Below are 21,892 nucleotides of genomic sequence, written 5' to 3' on the forward strand. Positions count from 1 at the left end.
TGCGTTACCCTTTTGCAAAACCAGATCAATCTGCAGGAGGAATTAGTTGAGCTGAGGGAAGGGGTTTCACTCGCACAGCACATGGAGCGTAGAGCAGACAGTGCCTTTGAAGGAGCTTTATTGTTTGGGTTTGTCTGATTTGCCTGTTCTGGCAAATCCTGTCCGGGGTTTACCTTTTAACATCCTTGCACTTTGCGCTTCCAGGGTAGGGTCCCGACCACCAGGACCCAGACTTAGACAACCAGTTACTGATAGAGCGAGCGAGTGAGCTGCTTGCCTGTTATTGCATTTATTGTTCCTGTCAAAGATGAACCACTATTTGTCCTCAGGGAGGAAACTTTTCCCTGCTTTTTAATTTAGTTAAAATCCTGGTTGTTGTCTACAAATGCATCAATAAAGCTGCTCTCAGCTATTTACAGGACTTGGTCAACCGCTACACCCCAACCAGACCCCTTCGCTCATCTACTTCTGCTCGCTTGGTGGTCCCACGCACAGAAAGTAAGGCTGGAGGTTCTCGGTTCTGGCTCCGTCGTGGTGGAACGACCTCCCCCTCTCACTCAGAACTGCTGAAACTCTGTCTACATTCAAGAAGGGTCTGAAAACTCACCTTTTGCGGACTCGCTTCACCCAAGATCTCTCCAGCTCATGTATAGTGTAAATGTTCATACACCGTAACTTCATGATCATCCGCAGCTAAACGTTTGCACAGCTGCCACTCCTGTATTGTATGTAAATGTTTGTGTACCTTTAAAAAAATAATCGTAGGAGGGTGATCAGGATTCATCTATCCTGTGTTTTATGCACCTTCTCAAGTCATGAACATCAGTGCATCGAGTGGAAAGAAACAAACTAGGTTTACTTAAGAATCACACGTCTGCAGCTATGGCTCTTTCTCTTAATCTAATGCAAAAATTGTATTTTCGCTGAGATGCACGTCGCTTTGGAGAAAAGCGTCTGCTAAATGAATAAATGTAAATGAAAATAATTTCATGAAACCGTTGTGGTCGCCCACCAAGCCTGTTCCTGCCACTGATGCCCACTGCTGCATGGCACACGCCTGGCAACTTGGTCCTGATGCTGCCGCATACCAGCATCCCCTGCCCTGCCATGATAAAAGCACAGTTTGCATTCCAGCAACCCACAGAACACCCCCAAGCACAGCTAAACCCAACTGTCTATAAGGCATTCAGGGGAGGTGGGGTGATAAAAAGCAGACCAGTTAACTTTCAACCTTCTAAATATGGCAGCTCTGGTTGAGGTTATGCTCTCCCACCCCAAGTGTCTATCTGGGATTGGGGGTGGTCAAGCATTGGGCTGGTGGGGGGTCTCTAATTTTTGCTCCTTCTGTCTCGGAAGAATCGCCCCTTTCTTCTTGGGAAGGGCCAGAGAGGCGTGCACAGAGCCAGGGGGGCGGCGGTTTCCTGTCCAGCAGCCCTTGGCATTTAGCAAAGAGCCACAGTACTGGAGTAGCCAGTAGCGGCGCGTTGCACCATGAAAGGGTGAATCAAGCGCCAGGAATGCATGGAAACAAAGTCCAAAACTGCAGCATCCTAGCGGACAATTGGACCCAGTGTTCTGGTGCAGAGAGCATTCAGAAAAAAAACATTCTGTCTCCACGGACCATCCACTTGGATGCTAAACTGGACAAGCAGCAACATGCTTTTCTATGCTCCGTTGAAGAACTGTAGACTGTTGGTCCAAATTTGCCAAAAAAGACACTAGTGGGTCCAGAGTGTTGGATCGACACTTTAAATAGAACTTTTGCCTCTACTCTTTTTACCACCATGTTTGACTAAAGCATCAAAAATCCAGCCCAGAGCACACAAACACCCTACAGTGCTCTGCCGTACCTGTCAAAAGTATTCACCCCCCTTGGACGTCTTCATTTTATTGTTTTGCAACAAACGCTGAATAGCGATGTATTTAACTAGGGTTTTGACACTCAGCAGAAAAACCCCTACAAATATATGTAATACAAATGTAAAACTCAAGATATCCCACCCCTACAAATCGATGTAATACAAATGTAAAACTCAAGATAATTGTAGAAATATTCACTCCCTTTACCACGACAAACCTAAATGAGCTGCCCTGCCACTGTTTTTACAAATGACTTAATGAGCTGAATGAAGATCACCTTAATTTTCTACGCTAAGACAGTTACAATTTTTCACTCATTTGTACAGCAGAGTCATTTTTACTGTATCAAATCAGTGCAAGTATTTGGATCAATGTTACTATAGCGGAAATAGGGATTCAAACCGTGGTCCTTAGAATGGAAAGAGACGGTTCTAAGCACTGTGGTACCTATTGCCCCGCACTTGGGTAAAGCTAGTACAGTGAAAGTAAGGGCACAGTTGCAGGGAACAAGGTGATAATCTGTGACCCTTGACTTTTGAGGACCCTCCTCCTCAAACCTCCCCTGTGCTCATTCTGCACAGAGAGCATCAAAACAAGAATCGGATTCATCATCAATGCTGTAGAAAAGCGGAGGTTACATATAGAAACCCCTTCTTTCGGTTCCCACCGCTCTCTGTTGATAACTGATGACCTCACATTCCCATTCCAGTAAATTGATACTGTGAATAAAGCAGAAGGATCCTAAGCGCACAACCTCCAATCTCAGGGTCTCAGTGCAGTTGAGTTTGGATTTAAACTAGAGTTTATTAGTTTATTAGTCCTTGTTATCAAGTGTTGAAGTGTCAGATGAAGCTACCTTGAGAGAGATACACTCTTATAGCAGTGCATTCACAAACAAAACAAATATGACCACTCAGAGAGCTGGACTTTATGAACGTTATTTTTTTCTGAGTCATTTTTTGTTGTTCAGGTCCCTCTCCAGGGGGTGTGGTGGCACACCGGGTTTGGCTGGGTTCAAGTCCTGCTTGGGGTGCCCTGCGATGGACTGGCGTCCTGTCCAGGGTGTTTCCCCTCCCCCTTCAGCCTTACGCCTTGTGTTTCCGGGATAGGCTCCGGCTCGCGGTTGTTGGCATTGCTTGATTGGCTGGTAGGTCCCCCTCCAGTTTAGGAACCATACTCCTCCAGTGTGAAGGAAGCAAAGACAAAACTCCTTCCTCCTTCAAGATCCCTCAGCGGTTGCTTCAACAGCAGTCAAGGCACCAGCCGGTCACTCTGAGCTTATCGGTGGGGTTTACGGTCATCACTCATTCATGTGTTCAGGGGTTCCTTGTTTTGTGTTGTCATTGAGGCTTGGTAATTCACCAGCATTGTCTATAGTGGTGGAGCCATATGGGAAGGGTCACATACAATACTGCCATCCTCCTGACCAGTGCTAGACCCCCGGCGGTCTCTTACCCCATTTGACTTGACCCACCAGCCAGTGGTCAGCAGCTGCTTTCAGGATCTAAAAAAAGCACAGTCAGCTTAACACTCTGATGGCTCTGAAGGCAACTTTTAAACCCTTCCAACTTTGTATTGAGAAACACACGCAGCCCTCAAAATCAAAACAAAACAACGAAGGTCAGTTTAATAGAGCCATGCATCATGGGGGAAATCTGCTCCCCCTTATGCAAATCGGGAATTCAAGGCCTCTGAAACAACTGTTTACAGTTTTTTTTTGGTGGAGAACACCAGAGCGAGATGGTTATCAAAGGCTCGTGGTTCGGAGCGTGACTGTAATCGAAAACAAGCTGTCCGAGTGAAAGCCACAGAAAATCAAACAGTCTGCAAAAAAGGGTTTCAATTCCAGTCTGCAAAAAAGGGTTTCAATTCCAGTCTGCCTTTGTGTAATAATACGCTCCAGGCACACCCCCCCCCCCGTCTACCCACCGTGTGTTTGTGACTCATACCTTCCACCACTGGCTCCTGTCCACACAGGGAAGCGGAACACAAAGAGGCATTACTACCACAACACTCCAAAGGGCTCCAGGTTGCGAATCAGCTGACCTGTCCCTTCCCTTCTCCCCAGCTGCCTCCCGAGCTGTTCCTCAGAGAGTCCTGGGAGGGCGCTCTTTCAAAACACATCGCGCAGGTGAGAACGAGACACCCGGGCAAGCTGTGCCGAGTGTGCACTCAGTGAGCGTGCCTCAAACCTTCTGCATCTCACAGGCAACACGCATGAGGAATTAGAGAGCACTGCGCGCTTCCCCCTTCTTCGTCATCGCTTCAAAAGCTAGTCCGCTGACGCTCTGCGATACAACGGAAAAGTACCACGTTGTGGCCAAGGAACCTGCATAACAAGTGACGTGTGTGTAGTAGCCCACACTCAACTCAAGCGTGTGAATAAACCAGCCACCTTGCATGCTAGATGCAGAAGCACGACCACAAAGGCCAGTAAAAATAAGCTGTCTGAGCTGCGCGCCTTTCGCACACTGGTTTACACTGTGTTGGAAAGCCTGGCACAGCGCTCCGCATGTTCACGGCTAATTGGTTCCAGGTCTCGAGCTCACTAATAACAGCGAGTTTGCTTCAGCTGGTCTGGGAGACTCAGCACCTAGCGATGCGATGCATTAGGAAGCATCGAAAGATGCCACCGTGTTTTCAGTCAGCTGTCCTTAGCAGGTCATCGCTCCTTCTGCAGAAAGTGACGTAGCGACGGAAGCACCGAGCTTAAAACCGAGACGTCTGTGGGTCCCGGTCCCAGCAGTAACTCTTTAAGTGTACAACGTAATCAATTAAAATAACAAACCCCAAATTAAAAAGCTGTGGGCAAAATTGTCGAGTGAGCAAATAATGTAAAATGGTGAGTTGGCGGCCGAAGACGAGAAGAAGACTAGACAAAGAAGAGCATGCCGGGACGAGGACTGGCAACAAATGAAATTAGACATGACGGCTCCAGAAATGCAGTCCAGTGGATCCCTTCTGGCTGGAATCGATACCTACGGTCTGGTTTTCTTCTGATCGGAGCACTTTGCATCGACACGCTTGTGGATGTTATCCAGACATCTAGTTCATTATCTTGTCTGCTGCAATTGAGCCCTCAAAGAGAGGTCATATCTGGAATGCCTGCTGTGTCCGCTGGGTATTGTACCGCTGGCGGTCGCCGGGTGCTCTGACATTCCCCGGATTCCTCGTGGGCCTGCCATGGGAGCTTGCTGAACCCAGGAAATGGAGCCTGTGTCATTGTCACTCTCCCTCCTCCTGGTTCCTCCACCCCATGCAATGGCTTTGCAGGAATGTGAGGAGCATGACCTTGAACAAAGCGAACATTTATGGGAGCCCCCCAGGGTCTCAGAAGCAGGTTGCCACAATTAGGTTGCCCACATTGCCAGTCCTTGTGCTCCTCATTATCTTTCTTCAAATTCTTCTCCACCCGGTCAATGCAGAGAAGCAAATCGATATCTTCAGCTAGAAGGTATTGGTGGTGCCTGGAGAAAAAGGGTGCTTCACACTTCATTAATGGAGGTCACCACAAGTGTTCAGCTCTAGCAGCACCCGTTGAACCAAATTAGAAGCTGAACTTGTTACCTTCTGGGTGTCTGGCCAGAAAGCTTACAGGTTCAAATCTCAGAGCAGGAACTGATGTTATGATCTTCAGCAAGGTGTTTCACCCAAGATGCTATGGTGCAAATGCCATGTGAAATACCACGGAGCAAAACAGGAGTAAAAAATGATCCCGTGTAGCTTACTTTGCATGGGTGAAAGAGCATCTTGATTGATCACGCTCCATCGCATGCTAGACATTCTCCAAGAAAACAAGCACATCAGTGGACAGAACTCCTCTTACCTGCATCCAACAGCTTGCTGTTCAGTAGTGACAGGCAGGGGATGTAGATGCTGTCATCATTCTGGTGGACATTCATTTAGGCACCATTTTCCTGGTGTGGCTTTTTGATCGATGAGCTGATGGAATCTGGATTACACACCCAGCTTTCCCTGAGTCACCTTATTCCCTCCTGAGCGTGACTCAGCGCATCACCGAATGAGTCATCCGGAAGAAACTGCAGCAGCCAGCTCGGCTCAGAACGGAGACGCTGGACGTGTGACAAAAAGATGGGGTTTCAGTTCTAGGTCCTGTACAGCATGCAAAACAAGGACTACCGTTTAATGCAGCATTGAGCAAAAGACCTGCTGACTGCACCTCTGTGGGATATCGGGAGTCTTCGGGATGTTGCCAATAAATCTGTTTCCCTGTGTAACCCCTTCCAGACCCCCTATGGGTAATGAGCTCTAACAAGAGACAAGGAGGCCTGCCTTTTCTCCACACTTCACCACTCTGGCTCCGCGGTGGTCCATCACAGTCTCAGTGGGGGAGCTCTAAGAGTGTCATCAAGTTTCATAGTCCAGTACCTTCTTGTATCAGTCCTGTGCTTGTTTTCCATCTGCGTCAAGTCGAGTCGGAAGGAAGAGAGTCCACTTACAGGGAATGAGAGCCAGTCGCTGATAGGACTATAAGGACAGGGCATTTAACCAGTTGGAAGCGGGGTATAGAGATGAGAGCGCTGCTTAAACAAAGCTACGAGTAAATATTTACATTTATTCTTTTAGTTGCTGCTTTTCTCCAAAACAGCTTATAGTGTTAAGCTACTTAGTTATTTACCCTTTTGTTCAGCTGGGTAATTTTTGCTGGAGCAATTCAGGGTCTATTACCTACCACTGCTCTAGCACTGGGTACCAACTTTCATGTTACTGAATGCCCAGGAAGGGTGGGTGGCCACTTGTACTGCTATTTCCTTCACATGGGTGTTTTTTGTTTTCCTTTCCTCAGTTGCCAAATAGCTTACTTTACTGGCAGCAGCTCTTTTTTTCCACTGTGCTAACTATTCTATGTCACTCTGTAATCACTACTACACGAATAAGGCATCAAATTGTGAATGAATTGAAATGAATTATGAACTATTTTTCTAATAATAAATTTCCCCATTTCTTTACATAATAATACATAATAATTTCCCTTGTGGGATCTATCTATCTATCTATCTATCTATCTATCTATCTATCTATCTATCTTGTTTTGTGTTGCAGTGGTGTCATGGTGTCATTTCTGATCCTTACTGCACATGTTGTACAGCTAACCTGAACAAAAGTGTCATAATATATGACATCACTTGTCTACTCAGGCGGTTTGATGTCTGACGGCTTGTGACTAATCATATTTCTTAATTTCTGGCAATTTCCAGTGATGTTCTTAGATGTATGAGGCCATTGGAGTCTTATGACATTGTTTGTCCTCTTTATACTTACATGTTTTCTCAGTATTCTGCACATGCTGAAGAAAGCTTTAGGACGAAACCCATCTATTTTAGAATCTCATGCTGCCATAAATAGGAAAAATCCAGCACCCGTTGTAATGACGTTTTTCCCGCTGTTGCAGTGAACATATTTTATTTAAGTTATTATCTAATCACAATCAGGGAAACCAAGGACAGGTGACGGAAGCATTGACAGACACTGGCTCTGCCAAACAGGAATTCCTATCTTCACTTGGAGGAGCTATGAGAAAACATTGTGAGAGCTGTTACCGGTTCCAGGGCAAGGCAAGAGGAGATAAACATCTGTTTACTTTGGATCTTTCCAGAGTTTAAAGAGCCAGGCAAACTTGGACTCTGCTTTCCTGGTGGTGGGTTCACCCTCAGAAGGCCGGAGAAGAATGAGAGCGTTATGGGATCTTCATATCCAACCGTTCGCTGAACGTGGCTCCACTTCCATGAGAAGCAAAACCCATGAAAACCAGTTAAATCGACATTGTGTACTGCAGTTTACCTGCAGCGTAACATTTTTACAGCTAGTTTATCCACAGATACTTCACTTTTACTTCACTTCAGCCATTTCGCTAATGAAACCGATCTTGCAGAGAGCAGATCAGAAGTTTGACTCGTGTGTGTCCCTTCCACACTTTGCCTATCTCAGGTGGAAGGAGATGGAGGAACACAGGAGCTCATTTTGACTCTCTACTTCTCTGGGTTTGGACAGTCCAGGGCATTCGGAGTCAAGAATGTGATCACATCTTCATCATCAAAATCGCGAAAACCGAGAAAACAGGTCCCAGAAACCACTGGTTCCCTGTCAGAGAATTTTAGCATGAAGGCCAGTCCTCTGTAGGGTGTCGATGACCCCAAATGTAACCCTAACCCTAATGAGGACGGAAAACCATGAAGGAAAGTAACATGCACAACATATGTATCCAACCTGTATGTGTGTCCATATTAAGAGTTCTGCTTCATGTTCAGATTCTTGATCATCTGAACCCAACCCAACTGCTCATGGACAGTTACAAAGAGAGAAGATCCATGAAGCAACAATGCACAGATCCTCCACCCAACGCTTGTTCTCCGTGGGTACTGGAAGGTACTGAAACCCAAGGCTTTTGCATCACTTGAGGAATCGATCACCATCCTTCCTTGGTGGTGCACCCATTAGACGTTCAGAGAGATACGGTGCTTTTCTGGAGCTATTATTAGAACTTTGTAAAAATGAAAATTCTGGAGACCAACACTTGCCTGCATTCTGCTATCGCAGCTAAGGTATTTAAAATGACATTAACCTCTGAACGTATTCTGTTCTCAGCAGGACACCGCGACACCATCTCCTTCCATGAAAAGGTGTGTCAGCAGAAGGCTGAATGAAATATTGACAGCATATATCTAGCTGGTTAGTCACAGTCTATGAAGTTACTTTGCTTATTTGGTCTAGTTTACTTGATGGTTAGCTGACTGATCAAGGGTTCAGTGAGGACATCAGAATCAGGTGGAAGAAAGTAATGGATTTGAAGGAGGGCGTCCGTCTGGGGGGAATTATTGGCACCCCTGTCTGTTCACTCTCCTTTACCGTGTTTCGGTAGCCAATAATATCCCTTGTCGCTATATGCTCTTGGGGACATTTCAGAGTAGCTGGAAATGGCGACCAGTTGTTGGCACTGGTACTGGTGCTGATACTGGTGATACCACAGCGATTACGCGTTTTAATGGACGCTCAAACATGATTTTCATACATGAACGGGTTATAGGGGCATAAATAAGATAAATGGAGGAGTGGAAACATGAATGCCCAAGGTGCGTGCTGTGCCTCATGGCTGCGGATTCGACGCCAGGAAACGGGAACTTGAATAGCAGCGTGAAGGCAGTGGCTCTGTCCTGGTCAGGAGCAATGCTGCGTCTCAGGGTAAAAGGTCCCTTGTGTTTTATACCCCACCCCCGCACGCAGGCCTTGGGCAGAAACATGTAGCTCCATTGGCTGCCAGCCACACAAAATGATTTGCTTTGTGTCGGGAGAGGGGCCCTGTCGTCGAGTCCCTCGGGAGTAAACAGCCCAGGGCCTCGGCGAGTGGAAAAGTGCCTTTGTGTCCGTACCCTCGACCAGATTGGCGTAAGAGATCCCTCTCCGTGCACCGTAACAGGACACGGACATTATTATCATGTGTTAAATTTCTTTCTGTGGACTCTTCCTGAGGCCTGAATGATTTATGGGCCAGCTGTAACCTATCTGCTGGGTGGTAGTTACCTCAGAATGACAGCCACCTGATTCCACGTTCCCGAATTCGCCGTGCCCCGAGGCGCTCTACGGACGACGCCCCGGCTCGACAGTAACGCTCGACATTGCTCCGGGCTCGGCAACGGTGGGCGAAACAACTACCTGTGAAATCAAAGTGCGGGGAGTAGCTGGGTGTAGCTACCTACTGCCTCGAAAATACATTACATTCTCATGCTCTTCTGAGGGGTTGCGTTTCCAGGAGCGTGCAGCACACAGCGGGTCGGTACGTCCGAGCTAAAATCGATATGTACTACACCATGCAGCGTGCCGTTTTTTAGGACTTTGAACTTCCAAGGATTTCTTTTTACCTTCATGTAAGCAGTCAGGGACAGTCGTGAAAAGTTTGTCATACCGCAAGAATACAGTTACATCACTGGAGTTCAAGCGCATATTATATTATGTTGTGTATTATATTACGTGATGATGTAATGCAGAATGAGGAAGATCTGTAAGCCCTGTTTCCTGACTGTGAGCTCAGGACAAGTTGCTGCACGCTGACATCCTCACCGCTTGGTGGGGGACGGGGGGCACGGCGTGGCGTGAAGGTTGCCATGTCTCCCGCGTGCCCCTGGTTAGGTGCGCAGCAACAGAAGCAGAGTTCTCTGCAGGTGGCACTTGGTTGAATAAAGTCTTGCTATTGACCTGCAACTGGTGATCAGCTCCCTTTAGTTAAAAGCAGTTGTAGGATCAAAGATAGTCATTGCTTCTCAGCTGTTATACAGCCTCTATTTTGCATGCTGTTCTTTATTATTACTTTAATATCAGAAAAATGTAAATGAAATTATAATTTTGCCCATTTATACAGCTTGAAATTTTCTCCAAAGCAGGGATTGGAAGCTGCTGGCTGATGTGGGCAAACAGCTCCAGGTGCCACAGGTCATTGCCGTTATTTCATTGCATCCAGACAGGGTGTATATTTGGAGTGCAAGCGGATTGTGTACTTCATAGAGTTAACAGTGCTATTCGAGAATGCTACTGGGGAGGCATACAAGTGGAAATTGTTGAAGTATGCAGATCTGGGGGCAGAGACAAGAGACCGTGGGTGGTGGGCTCATGCAAGACCAGTAGAGGTTGGTGTTAGGGAGTTTGTGGCTAAATCAGCAACATCATTGTTGGGGGAATTTAGTGTTAGAGGCCGTTCCTTAAGGGTGGCGGTGAAGGACCTGTCTGAGACTCCTGAGAAAGCGATTGATTGTGGCTGATAAGAGAACAGGGTAGTTGAGGTTACAGGTTGGACGGAGGTGGGTAGTGGTGGTAAAATCAGTGGCAGGTGACCAGTAATGGGAGGCAGCTAGTGGTAAGTAAGGACACGTGGCCTTGTTAATTAGGTTAGTTTAAGTTAGTGGAGTGGTGCATTTGCAATTTTTGTTGGCAGGTATGGAAGTATGGTACAACCTGGGATGGTTTGAGTTTGTGAAGGTGGTACATCTGAAGGTATGTATAGAGCTGTGGTTTAATTGGGATAGTTGAGTTTGTGGAGTTGCGGTATTTGTTGAGGGTGAAGGGCATCTAACATGTGTGTGGAGGGGGGTGGGTCTGAGATGCCAGATTGCACTGTTGAGCTTTCTGGAGGTGTCGTGGGCCTAATTCAACGAAACACCGACGAAGGGAGGCGCCCACATGACAACCTCAATGAAATAGCCATGTTGTTACCCTGTGGTTGTGTTGGTAAGGGAAGGAAGTTAAGCTACTTGGTCTTGAGTGATGGAGATGTATGTTGGCAATTCTGGATGTTTTTTTCTGTGGCCTCATGGTGAGGTCGGTTGGATTGGGTCCTTGTGTACAGCCATTGTAATATACGCATGGGGTGAAACATCTTGTCCTCTGTATCTTCGATGAATGTAACCTTCCGAGTCATTCCCAGTAGCATGCTAATATTTCAGTCCTCTATACCAGACCAGAGCCAGGCCCTGCTGACCCTGTATTTTGTGCATTTATGAACAATGTTAGGGGCATTAAAGGGTGACCACTTTTTCAGAACTCCAACTCCCAGAAGGCCTTAGGGTATGAAATACTACCAGAAATATTAAAGCCTATGAAATTGGCAGAAGCAAGGCCAGCTGATTCAGTGAGGGATACAGGAATTACGGGCAGGAAGCCGCTTTTTCGGTATGAATTAGAGGTCTGCGGAGCTCTAGTGGGTTCCTGAAGGGAGTATCCCTTTGTACATCCTCAGCAGGCTCCACTGTCAAGGTTTGACTTCTTTGCTTCTTGGCAGCAGCGTGGATTGGGGTTCCTGTAAGGGCTGCAGGGGAGGGGCAAAGGGAGGGGGTCCGCCGGCGACTCAGCCGTGCCGTGTTTTTGGCTCCATGGACCTGCATAGCTGCAGCTGGGAGATTTACGATTCTTCCCCCATCTAGCCGTTCCCTCCAGATGTGACCACACCTCAGGCCAGCAGGAGTTCATGTGCAATATCACATGTGAATCTTGTGAAGCCTTTCCAGTTTTAAAGAAATTATTAGCAGTATTGTTATACATACATTTTTTGCTCCAAGCCCATTTTCGGGTCTCTGCTCTTTGTAAAGCTACTTACATAGCCAGCTTCCTGAGGGATAGAGCCAGGCAGCCAATGCCTGAGGTGCGAATACATCGCCGGAGAACGGCATGTTCGAATTCAGCGGCTCGGCTTTCGTTGCCGAAACAGGACCCGGGACACGCCTTGACACTGACACCAAGATGCAGCTATTTAATTGCCGTCCGCAGCTGTTTCTTGTTCATTCTGAAAACCCTTTTTTTTTTTTTTTTTTTGCTGGACTACATCAGTGTCCTTCACGCTTCACCTTAATTTTTGATATCGCTGAGATCACTGCGATGCAACTGGAGTTCCAGGAATGAGTCCCTCTCCTTGTCCACCCTTCACCCTCCCGTTCCAGGCGTGCAAACGCCGCATTGTCCGAGCGTTCGTTTCTATGTTGAAGGTGAATAGCTCTGCGTGCTTGTGCTGTCTGACACGCGAGGCTCTCGGTGGACCACATGGGACTGATAGCTCACGGAGCATCCTGCATGATGACACTCAAATTTGATAAGGTCACCTTGAAATAGCATCCTTCTGTACTTCCACTGTGGAAAACACCGTATGAAGTAACCATATTTGCTTCTAATTATATTACCCTGCAAATCAACTCTAGCATTTGGTATTTTCACATGCAAAGCACTATATACCACACCACTCCAAATATTTTAAATTTCACTCATGATTTGAATATAATGAATATGTTTTGTTAGTACAAGATACGTATGGGACTAGCGGTTCTGAAAATGTGTGTGTGTGTGTGTGTAGTACAAGATATCTCTGCAATGATGTAAATGTAAAGACTAAAAAAAAAAAAAAAGATATTGACTGCGCTAATGTTGCTGTTTAAATTTATCCCACTTTTTTGCATATATCTTATAAATTTTCTGTAATCTTTCTTTTTTGCATTTATAATTGTAAATGCTCTCAGAAACCTTACTGAAAAACAGTTATCGTTTTTTTTTCTTTTTTTCTTTCTTTTTTTTTTTTCTTTTTTGCTGTCCTCGAGGGATCAACCCCCTGGGGTGAGAAACGTTTCCAAGGGCGACCGCCTCTGTGGTAACCGAGTAAATTCGGGACAACGGAGCGGCGACGAAACGCCTCTCCCGCACGGCGATTGGTCCGCACCCTTTCCTCCGAGCCGTTCCTGATCTCCGATTGGACAGTTTGCCTGCCTGTCAATCTTTCACCAGCGGACACCTTTCTAAATTCCTGAGAGCCCGGGAAGGTGGGCGCACTAGTGAGCGGCCAGGTGAGGCGCACCGAGGTGGGACATTTTTCAGGTAAGTCCCGTATTATGATTATCATTATTTCTATTATTTTTATACGACGTCTTTGAAAGCAATTAAAACAAATGACTGCTTTACTTTGTGTATTCTGATTTCTATACGATGCTGGCTTCCATGCTGCATGCATTCTTTGTCGAGCTTATATGGCTTAATTCTGAGCCACACCTCATAAATTAAAAGAAAACATTTATATAAAACCTTTTAACTCAGAATCCAATAATGCACTATGTAAACATTCCTAGATAAATCTTTAAAACATTATTTTACACATGCTACGCAGACATAGGTGGTTAAAGTGATTTATGGGCAGTGTGGGGTTTTTTATTTTCCACTTGCCCAGTTTTACTGGGTTCTGTACAAGAAAGTTGCACATTCCTGGACTTTTTAAAAGTGATGCAGGATATCTGTCAATAATGAGCAAAATAAAATGCTGAAAAGTGGAAATATGGGGGGGGGGGGGGGGCAAAAACTGTATGTTGGCACACAGGTTAAAAAATATTACTTCCTGTCATACTTTAAAAGTGATAAATCATTCCCATGTTAATGAAACTGCGCAGAAAGCAGGTTCCAGTATCCTGGCAGTTTGTCTTGTGGCATCAAGCTATGGGCGACATTCTGGTGGGAATGTGACTGCGAGATGTATAAATATCATTTCCCTCTCTCATGTGAGCCCCTCGATGGGTTTCCACACCATTTCAACATGTGGAAATGCTTAAGCTGTTTCCATTACATTTTTTCTGGCTGTATGTAGTTTAAATGATCAACACAGGAAAAAAGTTCTGGGAAAGAGGAACAATTTCTGTTGCTGATAATATGTTCATGTAGTGTTTTGAGTTGAGCTGAGGTTTCGGTGCACGTCCGTGGGGAGGAGACCTGCTCCCGTTGCAGCACTGTCCACCATGGAGACTGAGCGTGATGCTCCTCGTGACCCAACTTCCCGTTTGGTTGGCAAGCAGAGAGACTGGGCGTGCTCCTTTTCACGCGAGCAGGAAACCCTCGACCACACTCTGAGCAGGTGATGACAAAAGACATAGCTCATATGACTCCTTCTTCTTGTTACAGGTGACCCTGTTGACTGAACTCGGGGAGCGAGGGATGGAGTTGCTGGGATCAACCATGACGGCAACGTATGCTCGGCCTAAAACCAGCAGCTTCCTACCTGCCATCTCCACCATGGCATCCAGCTACAAAGATCACCAGCCGACCTTAGCCCTGACCCTGAACAGCAGCCAACCTTGGAGGACCAACACCTATTACAGGACCTTGGGTGTGATGCCCACGTTGGCCTCCATCCGGAGAGCTGCCTCGGACCTGGTGCGGGCCCAGACCGCGCACTACCCAACCAATCAGACAGCGCTCTCCACTCGCTACTCCCCAGAGGACTGGCACAAGTCCAACCAGAGCAAGTACCGTGAGTCGGAGGCGTCCCGCAACAGCGCCGAGCGTCTGCGGTGGGACACGGTGCGGCTCATCCAGGACAAGGAGCAGCTTACCCGACGCACCCAGGAGACCAGCAGCAGGAACTTGAGCGAGCGCATTAGCGACATTGCCTTCTGGCGCTCGGAGCTGAACCATGAAATTGAGAGCATGGTGACGGAGACCGCCGCCCTCAATGAGTCGAAGAGGAGGCTGGAGCGAGCGCTGGCAGAAACCGAGGGGCCTCTGCAGGTGCACGGGAGAGACGACATGGGTGGTCCAGGCCTAGGGGTTCAAGCAGTGAGGGAGGGGGGTGAACTTAGAGGGTCCCAGCGACCTGTGGTATCAGATCACGGTATCTGTAGCTTTTCTTGTGAGTCAGTACCTTCTCAAACGTCTTGTCTCAAGTGTTGCTTCTTCAGCTCTCCTTCTGCTTACTTAGTTTTAGCAGCATCTGTTCCACACGGTGCTTGAGTGAAATCCCCCCTCTCTACATATTACATGTCCCACTTAAGTAAGAGTCAATGCCATATCTGTGCAGCTGAAGATCTGGTAACAGGATAGAATGACAATAGGATCAGGTGACAAAATGTTTAGAAACACTGCTAAGCAGTTATTGTCACGGAATCCTAGTTGTACAGTCATAACGACCTACAACGTAGATACATAGATAGCTGGATGGTCTGTTATATCTCCATGCAGCTCTCTAAGGTCATTGTTTTTTCCTTAGAAAGGGACTGACTCATTCCGGTATCTTCCTGCCACAGGTTGCTCGGGAATGCCTGTACCACAGGGAGAAGAGGATGTCCATCGATCTTGTTCATGATAACGTGGAAAAAGACCTCCTCAAGGTTAGATATGCTGACCTCGAGTCCAGTGTGCGTGAGGCTTGTGCTCTCACGGGCAGCTCTAGGATTTACAGTTTTTTTGGTCTTTCCAGGAAGTGGAGGTCATCAGATCATGTCAGGAAAGAATGAGGCGGCACTTAGACAGAGCCATCGCTCAGCTGGCGTGAGTCAGCGTGCCACAGAGCGACACCCAATGAGTAACCCTTGGTCTATGTGGCTAAGTTGATTCATATGGATGCCAATGACCAAATTAACTCGTCACCAGAGGGTGAGGATGGGTTGAGTCTCATACATTTCCTTTGACCTGGTCAGGTCCAACAGAGCCATCCAGCATGATCTGGAGAAGGATGTGAGCGACAAGGTGACTGCTCACAGAATCGACAGTCGATGCCACCAGCTCAGGAACACGTCGGATGGGATTGGTTTCTACAGGGGGATTGATCGTCTGGACCCCTCGTGAGTTTTGGTCTCAACCCTGGCAGAAAGTGGCTCAGGTGATGAGATGAAATTCAAGCTTTTGAACCTTGAGGAGACAGAGGCAAGAAGAAAGCAAATACAGTGGGTGACACCTGACTGTATTGCAAAGGACTTAGATATTATACAAAAATATTATATATATGTATATAGCCATAACTACTGTCTTACTACTACTGTTATTTTTTTTTTGGTCATTTTTCTTTGTTTTTCTTCCACATTGTTCACTGTTACTGATATTTATAATGGACAATGATGTATGTTGATGGGTGAAATGACCCCACCAAGTTCTCTTTGGTGTCCAGTCTCTCTCTCCCAGACTCATGGTCCAACTTCACAGACAACAACATCCTGCGGTCCCTGAGTGAACGTGCGTCTTCGCACAAGCTCCGAGACGAGATCGAAATCCTGCTGAACTCCACCTCTGCTGACATGTGGAGCCAGTTCAACACTGTCAACGTGGCGTTCACCAAACGCATCTCCGAGACTGTTGACGCAAAGAACAACATGCAGACGCACCTGGCAAAGGTGATATTCCAGTGGAGGTGGAATCCACTGTGTTCTGCTTCACTTTAAACCGGCAGTCATTACTTTTTGCTGCCCTTATTCCCCTTGTTAGTCTTTAAGTGCAAGGAGGGATTCAGCACCTGTGAGGGACAGAGGGAGCTCATTCTACCACACTAGGGCTAAAATTAAGACTCTGCAAACTTTAGATTTTGGACTCCTTGTGAGAGGCTAAAGGTGGAGCAGCATAGTACTTTTGCTGGGGTCTAGGGAGCAGTCACGTTCTGTAGGTATTAGGGTCAGATCCTTTGCTTATCTTGTAGCCTGTAGAATATTTTACATTATGTGTAATGTAGTGTACATTTATTGAATTAGCAGAAGGTTTCCTCCAAAGTGTAGAACTCAGAGTGGATGGAAAATGTTTTTTTTTCCCCATGTCCAACAATGACACTGCGGTACAAACAACTTCCCTTGATGGTGATCGGTTTAACTGCGGTCAAGAGTTCCACCTTGAGTGAAACAAGGTATAGAGTCAAGCGAGTACTCATACAACAGCATGGGAGTTGGCTGGTCTGCAATCCTGCATGTAAAATCTGCTCACATAGTGGGTTGGAAGTGATACAGGGAATAAACGCAATTGTAGAACCATAATTGTGTAAGGCAAGAAACACGCCTGTCACAAACCGAATTTGCCATTAAGTAGGCCCTCTTGCAGCTGGTGAAAGGTGGCCAGAAATAGACCGCGCTTTCGTTCCGCCAGCTTACACGTGGAGCACACTAACCCCTTGTCTGAGGCTAATTGGAAGCGGCGGATCGTATCGAGTTCGCTCTTATGCGGAGCACGCCGTTCCTAATAAAAATCGCTTCAAGATGCTGTGAGAGATGTTGATTTGGAGGACAAGGAAAGTCAAACACGGTTTGAGTTTCTCCTCTCAGCACTGAGCATTTGCTCTGCAAACGGAAGAGCCCCACAGCGAATGGTCGTTTCACACCGTTGGTGTCAACATAGCTTTCGGGCGCCCACGCAATAAATAAATATAAATGGTCCAGATAACTTGAATGCCTTTGCTTTAAAAAACTGCATGGGACCCGCCCCCCCCCAAGGCTGGCAAACAATCTTTTATTTCGTTCTTAGTTTCAGTAGAAATAGAGGAAGAGACACAATGCGTGGTGTTTATGCGTAACGCCTAATGGAAGTGTGTGTGTCCGAGTGCTCCCGTGTGTATGTTAAATAAATAAATGTAATGTGAATATTGAGAAAAAAAGGCACTCGAAGTGACGAAACGGAGCAAAGTCCCTTGAGATGATACAACGCAGCTGTCACAGTACCGCAACTACCTTAAGAAAGCAACACCTCCATTGAGTCCCTGTCCAGCCAAGTAGAGTTCAAATCCATCTTTTAAAAAGAGCCTGAATTATGGTTAACTGGTTGCGTCTGGTGCGCGATTACCCTTAATGAATTCTCGGCAAAGTGCATCTATGAGATAGCTGTGATTTCGGCACTCCTAGGATCGCTTTACCCAAGATATTACTTTACAGTTGCTAAACTCTGAGATGGCACGTCATCAGTGCAAAGTAGTTATCTTACATCGCTATCCTCTGGGTTACAGATGGATCAGCTGCTATTTAATGTCCCACTGGAATGTTAGGACAGAAACATAACCTTGCTATATTACATTCTTTTTTTGTTTTCATAACCAATGCCCTCATTCAGAACAACCTGCAATTACTTAGTTCCTTCAAACTGCATATTTACCGTGCTAATTTATGTTTTTCATTGTTCTTAAAGGTAAACAAAAGTGATTCAACCCCGTCGATCACTAAAATACCCACCAGCCACCACTTGCTCTATTTGCAAGATGCTTATTTTTGGCTTTACCCAAATATTTTTGCAGAATTTGTCTTAATGATGCTTGTCGCATGCCATTCTGTATTTTGGAACTTTTCCATGTTAAATATTAAGATGCAACATGTTGGGAAAGGTGCTTTGCAAAAGAAAAATGGGGTTAGAAATACCCCAGCAGTCCCACTGTGAGCAAAAAGCCCCCTACCCCCTTCTCCTCACGGTGCCACCGAGAACCTTGGAGAACCTTGTGCTCCATGCCCTCCATTCTCAATACTTAGACCCTCCAGGAGATCTTCCAAACGGAGACGCTGATTGAGGCACTGAAGAAGGCCATTCGGGAAAAGGAGAGTCCGCTCAAAGTGGCCCAGACCAGGCTGGAGGAGCGGACGCGCAGGCCTAACGTGGAGCTGTGCCGTGACAACCCCCACCACAGGTAGGATCCTTCGAGAGCTTCTGTGGGCACCTTCAACATTGCCGGAAGACTCACACGCTCACTCACTGTCATAAACCACTTATCCAAGTCAAGGTCGCAATGGTTCAGAACCTATCTTGGAAGCACATGGTGCTAGACTAGGAGGGGTACACCCTAGATGTACGCCAGTCTATCGTGGGGTAACCTTACCAGAAGAGTGACGACTCAATATTTTTTGATGATATTTGTGTATATATAGCAGGAGCACTGAAACTGGCGTTTTGCTTCTTTCACCTGTTTGTGAAATGCTCGATTCTCACGCTCTTTTCGTTATTCCGGTTTGCGACTGCGTCATGAACGCGCTTCGACACTCAGCTGTTATTATTGTTGCGATAAGTAATTGCTATTGCTTCAGCTAAACTGTGAGAATGTTATTCTGCACCGTAGCCTACAGGCTAGACAGGATGTATCATGTGCCGTGGCTGGGCTGGGATGTCCTTTCGTACTGAGGCGACATTGTTTTATGTTTTTGTCACGTCGGATAAGAGCAATTTTGTTGGTTTGAAAAGCTGTTCCGTTTCGGTGGTGACACTCGGGTCAAAGGTGTGACAGATGTGTCCACAAGGCTTTAAAGGGGGTCTTTAAAGACCTTTGATGGCAACACATGTCCATCTTTGACATCTCTCCTGGCAGGCTCGTGAGCGAGGTGAGGGAGATCGAGGACACTGTCGCCCAGCTGAGGGAGAGGCTGCAAGTGGCTGAGGGCACCCTTCAGTCGCTGGTCAAGACCAAGGCAGCACTGGAACATGACTTGTCCATCAAGGCCAACTCGCTGTTCCTGGACCAGGAGAAGTGCATGGGCATGAGAAAGACCTTCCCCAGCTCCCCACGCCTGCTCGGCTACACGTAAAGATTGGAGAGCATCTGCTGGACCACAAATAGGGTGGGAGGAGCATCACTGGGCTACACCCTGAGGGTGGGGCATCTGGGGGTTTCAGATGAAGTGAGACAACCGCTTGAATGAGAATACATAGAGTGGAAATCTTGTTGAATATGCATGAAGTGGGCATGGACTGAGAGGAAAAACTGACTGATATGCAGTAGGAGCTCCTGGGAAATAGTGCCCAACGGTACAGGTACCAGGAGGACCCCGTGGACTCACTTCCCCACCTATGTGTAAAGTAATTGGTTGAAGCACCCTAATTATGTGCATATTTATTTAAAAAATCATGGCAGCTTTTAAAAGACACCATCTCAATGTACATGTCCATATATTCAAAAAGCACAGATAACTCAGTGAATAACTGAAAAATTCTCCACTGTGCACAACTAGGGGGGTTTTTAAAGGCCATTTCCAAGGCACATAATCATTATTATTGTTTTGTTGCTCACTCGACACTAAGACAGAGGCTAGTATGTAAACTAAGCATTCTGCCCTTTCTATATGAATGCAAGAAATGTGGATCTGATTACTTTGGCTGTACAAACACACAATGCAGCCAAGTAATTGCAGACACACCAAATCCTCTCCCTGAGTTTGTTTATTGGAGCCATCAGTGGTACCCTTTAAATTTCCCTTTTACATATCTGGGGGAGGGGCGGCAGTATACGCAGGCTACTTGAGCTCTTCTGTAGAACTAGAGCTTGACTGTTTGAATGGTTAACGACTTGGGTAAAGGTCCCTACTCCAGAAGGTTAATGAGTGATCTCCAGCTCATCGGTCTCCGTTGACATTCGCGAAGACCTATCTCTTGAAAAACCCTCATTCCAGCAAATCCCTGTGGAGACAGTTGAAAAAAATTGACAAAACAAATTGTTTGTCCAGTGCTGGTTGCAAAACGAGGACAAAGCATGATTTCTCAGCTGTCGCAATCTCAGAGGGATGCAGAGGCTCTTCTTGAGCTTTCTTGGAAGAGGATGGAAATGGTCCAGTAACCCCAAAAGGGCAAAGGTCATTCATTAGATGCAGATTAAAGTTTGATCAACTCATTCTGTTGAGAAGAGCTGAGGCTGAACTGTCAACAAACACTACTGGTTAACTGATCTGGGGCCTGTTCTGGGAATGCAAAGAGTGCTCATGATGGGATGCTATTCCACTGCTCCCATTTGTACACCCACACGCGGTTTCACCGTGTCACACGGTGGACAAGTTCCTATCAACAGTTCATCTGGACAGCGCGTCAGTGGACGGTGGAAGGAAACCCACCCTGACATGTAGGGATGTGGAAACTTCAGACCGATCTGGTTCTGGACTTTGACCCACAACCGTATGACACTGAGCCATAAGGGCTCCGCACAAAGTATATTTTCTTGTAATTCTAACAAAACAAACCTGGATGTGTCCTCGGTAGACGTGCTAAAAAAATCGAGGTACCGTATTGGCTCGAAAGAGTGCACGTTGTCTACTGCGATAACTGGAAATGTGTTTTCTTTGGTTTGATTAAGACTGGTGAAGTGTTAGTGTTGGTCCGAGCTCTCCGCGGTATCGTCCCAGATACAGTGGGGTCCATCCTCTGGACTGTGGGCTTCTGTTTGCTTTTGATAGGACTGACTCAATCTTGGGTCCTTCGAACCGAAGAATTCATCTTGGGACAAAAAGGCTTCAGTGGTCACACAAACAGAAAGTAGAAGGAGATATCCCAGGAGAAGGTCAACATCGAGTCCAAACGAAGATCAGCTTGTCTTGCGCACTTAAGGCCCAAGTCCCAAGTCTGATCGACCTGTTTGTGGATCTGGCCAACGACGCCGTTTTCCCTTCACACAAGTATGTGCAAGTCACATGCTGAGAGTCTTTCCTTCCGCAAGATGAGAACCCCGTAAATGTCTTAATTGACGGGTAAACAGGTTAGATGATAGTGTATTGCACCTGTGTCCGACCTTACGAAAAACTCACTCTTTGCACTTGTCAAATGTGCTTTTTATATTCTTTGCTGTGGTCAGAAGCATCTGCACACGAATGAATCAATAAAGCAGTTAATATTGAAGCAGGTGACGACTGCATATTGAAGGCTGGTAAAGCTGAAGGGGTGGGAATCAAGAGGCCCTGTGCTCGTGAAACTTCTGGTGGGTCTAGAACATTTTATTGCTGCTGTTATTTCCTGGGGGATGTGGTGGTGCAGCAGGCTTGGCTGGGTCCTGCTCTCTGGTGGATCTGGGGTTTGA

General features: G+C 46.5%; 1 protein-coding gene across 3 annotated transcripts in view; it reads left to right on the forward strand.

Moving 5' to 3' along the window:
* tekt3 (tektin 3) overlaps positions 1 to 21,662 on the forward strand; it is a 39,478-nt gene extending 17,816 nt beyond the window's left edge. For all 3 annotated transcript variants that reach the window (XM_018745461.2, XM_018745462.2, XM_018745463.2), the window contains 8 exons: positions 12,951 to 13,224; positions 14,293 to 14,898; positions 15,414 to 15,497; positions 15,587 to 15,657; positions 15,807 to 15,950; positions 16,274 to 16,496; positions 18,597 to 18,751; positions 19,424 to 21,662. In XM_018745461.2, the coding sequence (XP_018600977.2) occupies positions 14,326 to 14,898; positions 15,414 to 15,497; positions 15,587 to 15,657; positions 15,807 to 15,950; positions 16,274 to 16,496; positions 18,597 to 18,751; positions 19,424 to 19,640 (1,467 nt within the window). In that variant the 5' untranslated portion in view covers positions 12,951 to 13,224; positions 14,293 to 14,325 and the 3' untranslated portion in view covers positions 19,641 to 21,662. The remainder of the gene's footprint in view (positions 1 to 12,950; positions 13,225 to 14,292; positions 14,899 to 15,413; positions 15,498 to 15,586; positions 15,658 to 15,806; positions 15,951 to 16,273; positions 16,497 to 18,596; positions 18,752 to 19,423) is intronic.
* The last annotated feature ends 230 nt before the right edge of the window (positions 21,663 to 21,892 follow it).

The sequence above is a fragment of the Scleropages formosus genome, chromosome 1 (genome assembly GCF_900964775.1).
Source record: "Scleropages formosus chromosome 1, fSclFor1.1, whole genome shotgun sequence".
NCBI lineage: Eukaryota > Metazoa > Chordata > Actinopteri > Osteoglossiformes > Osteoglossidae > Scleropages > Scleropages formosus.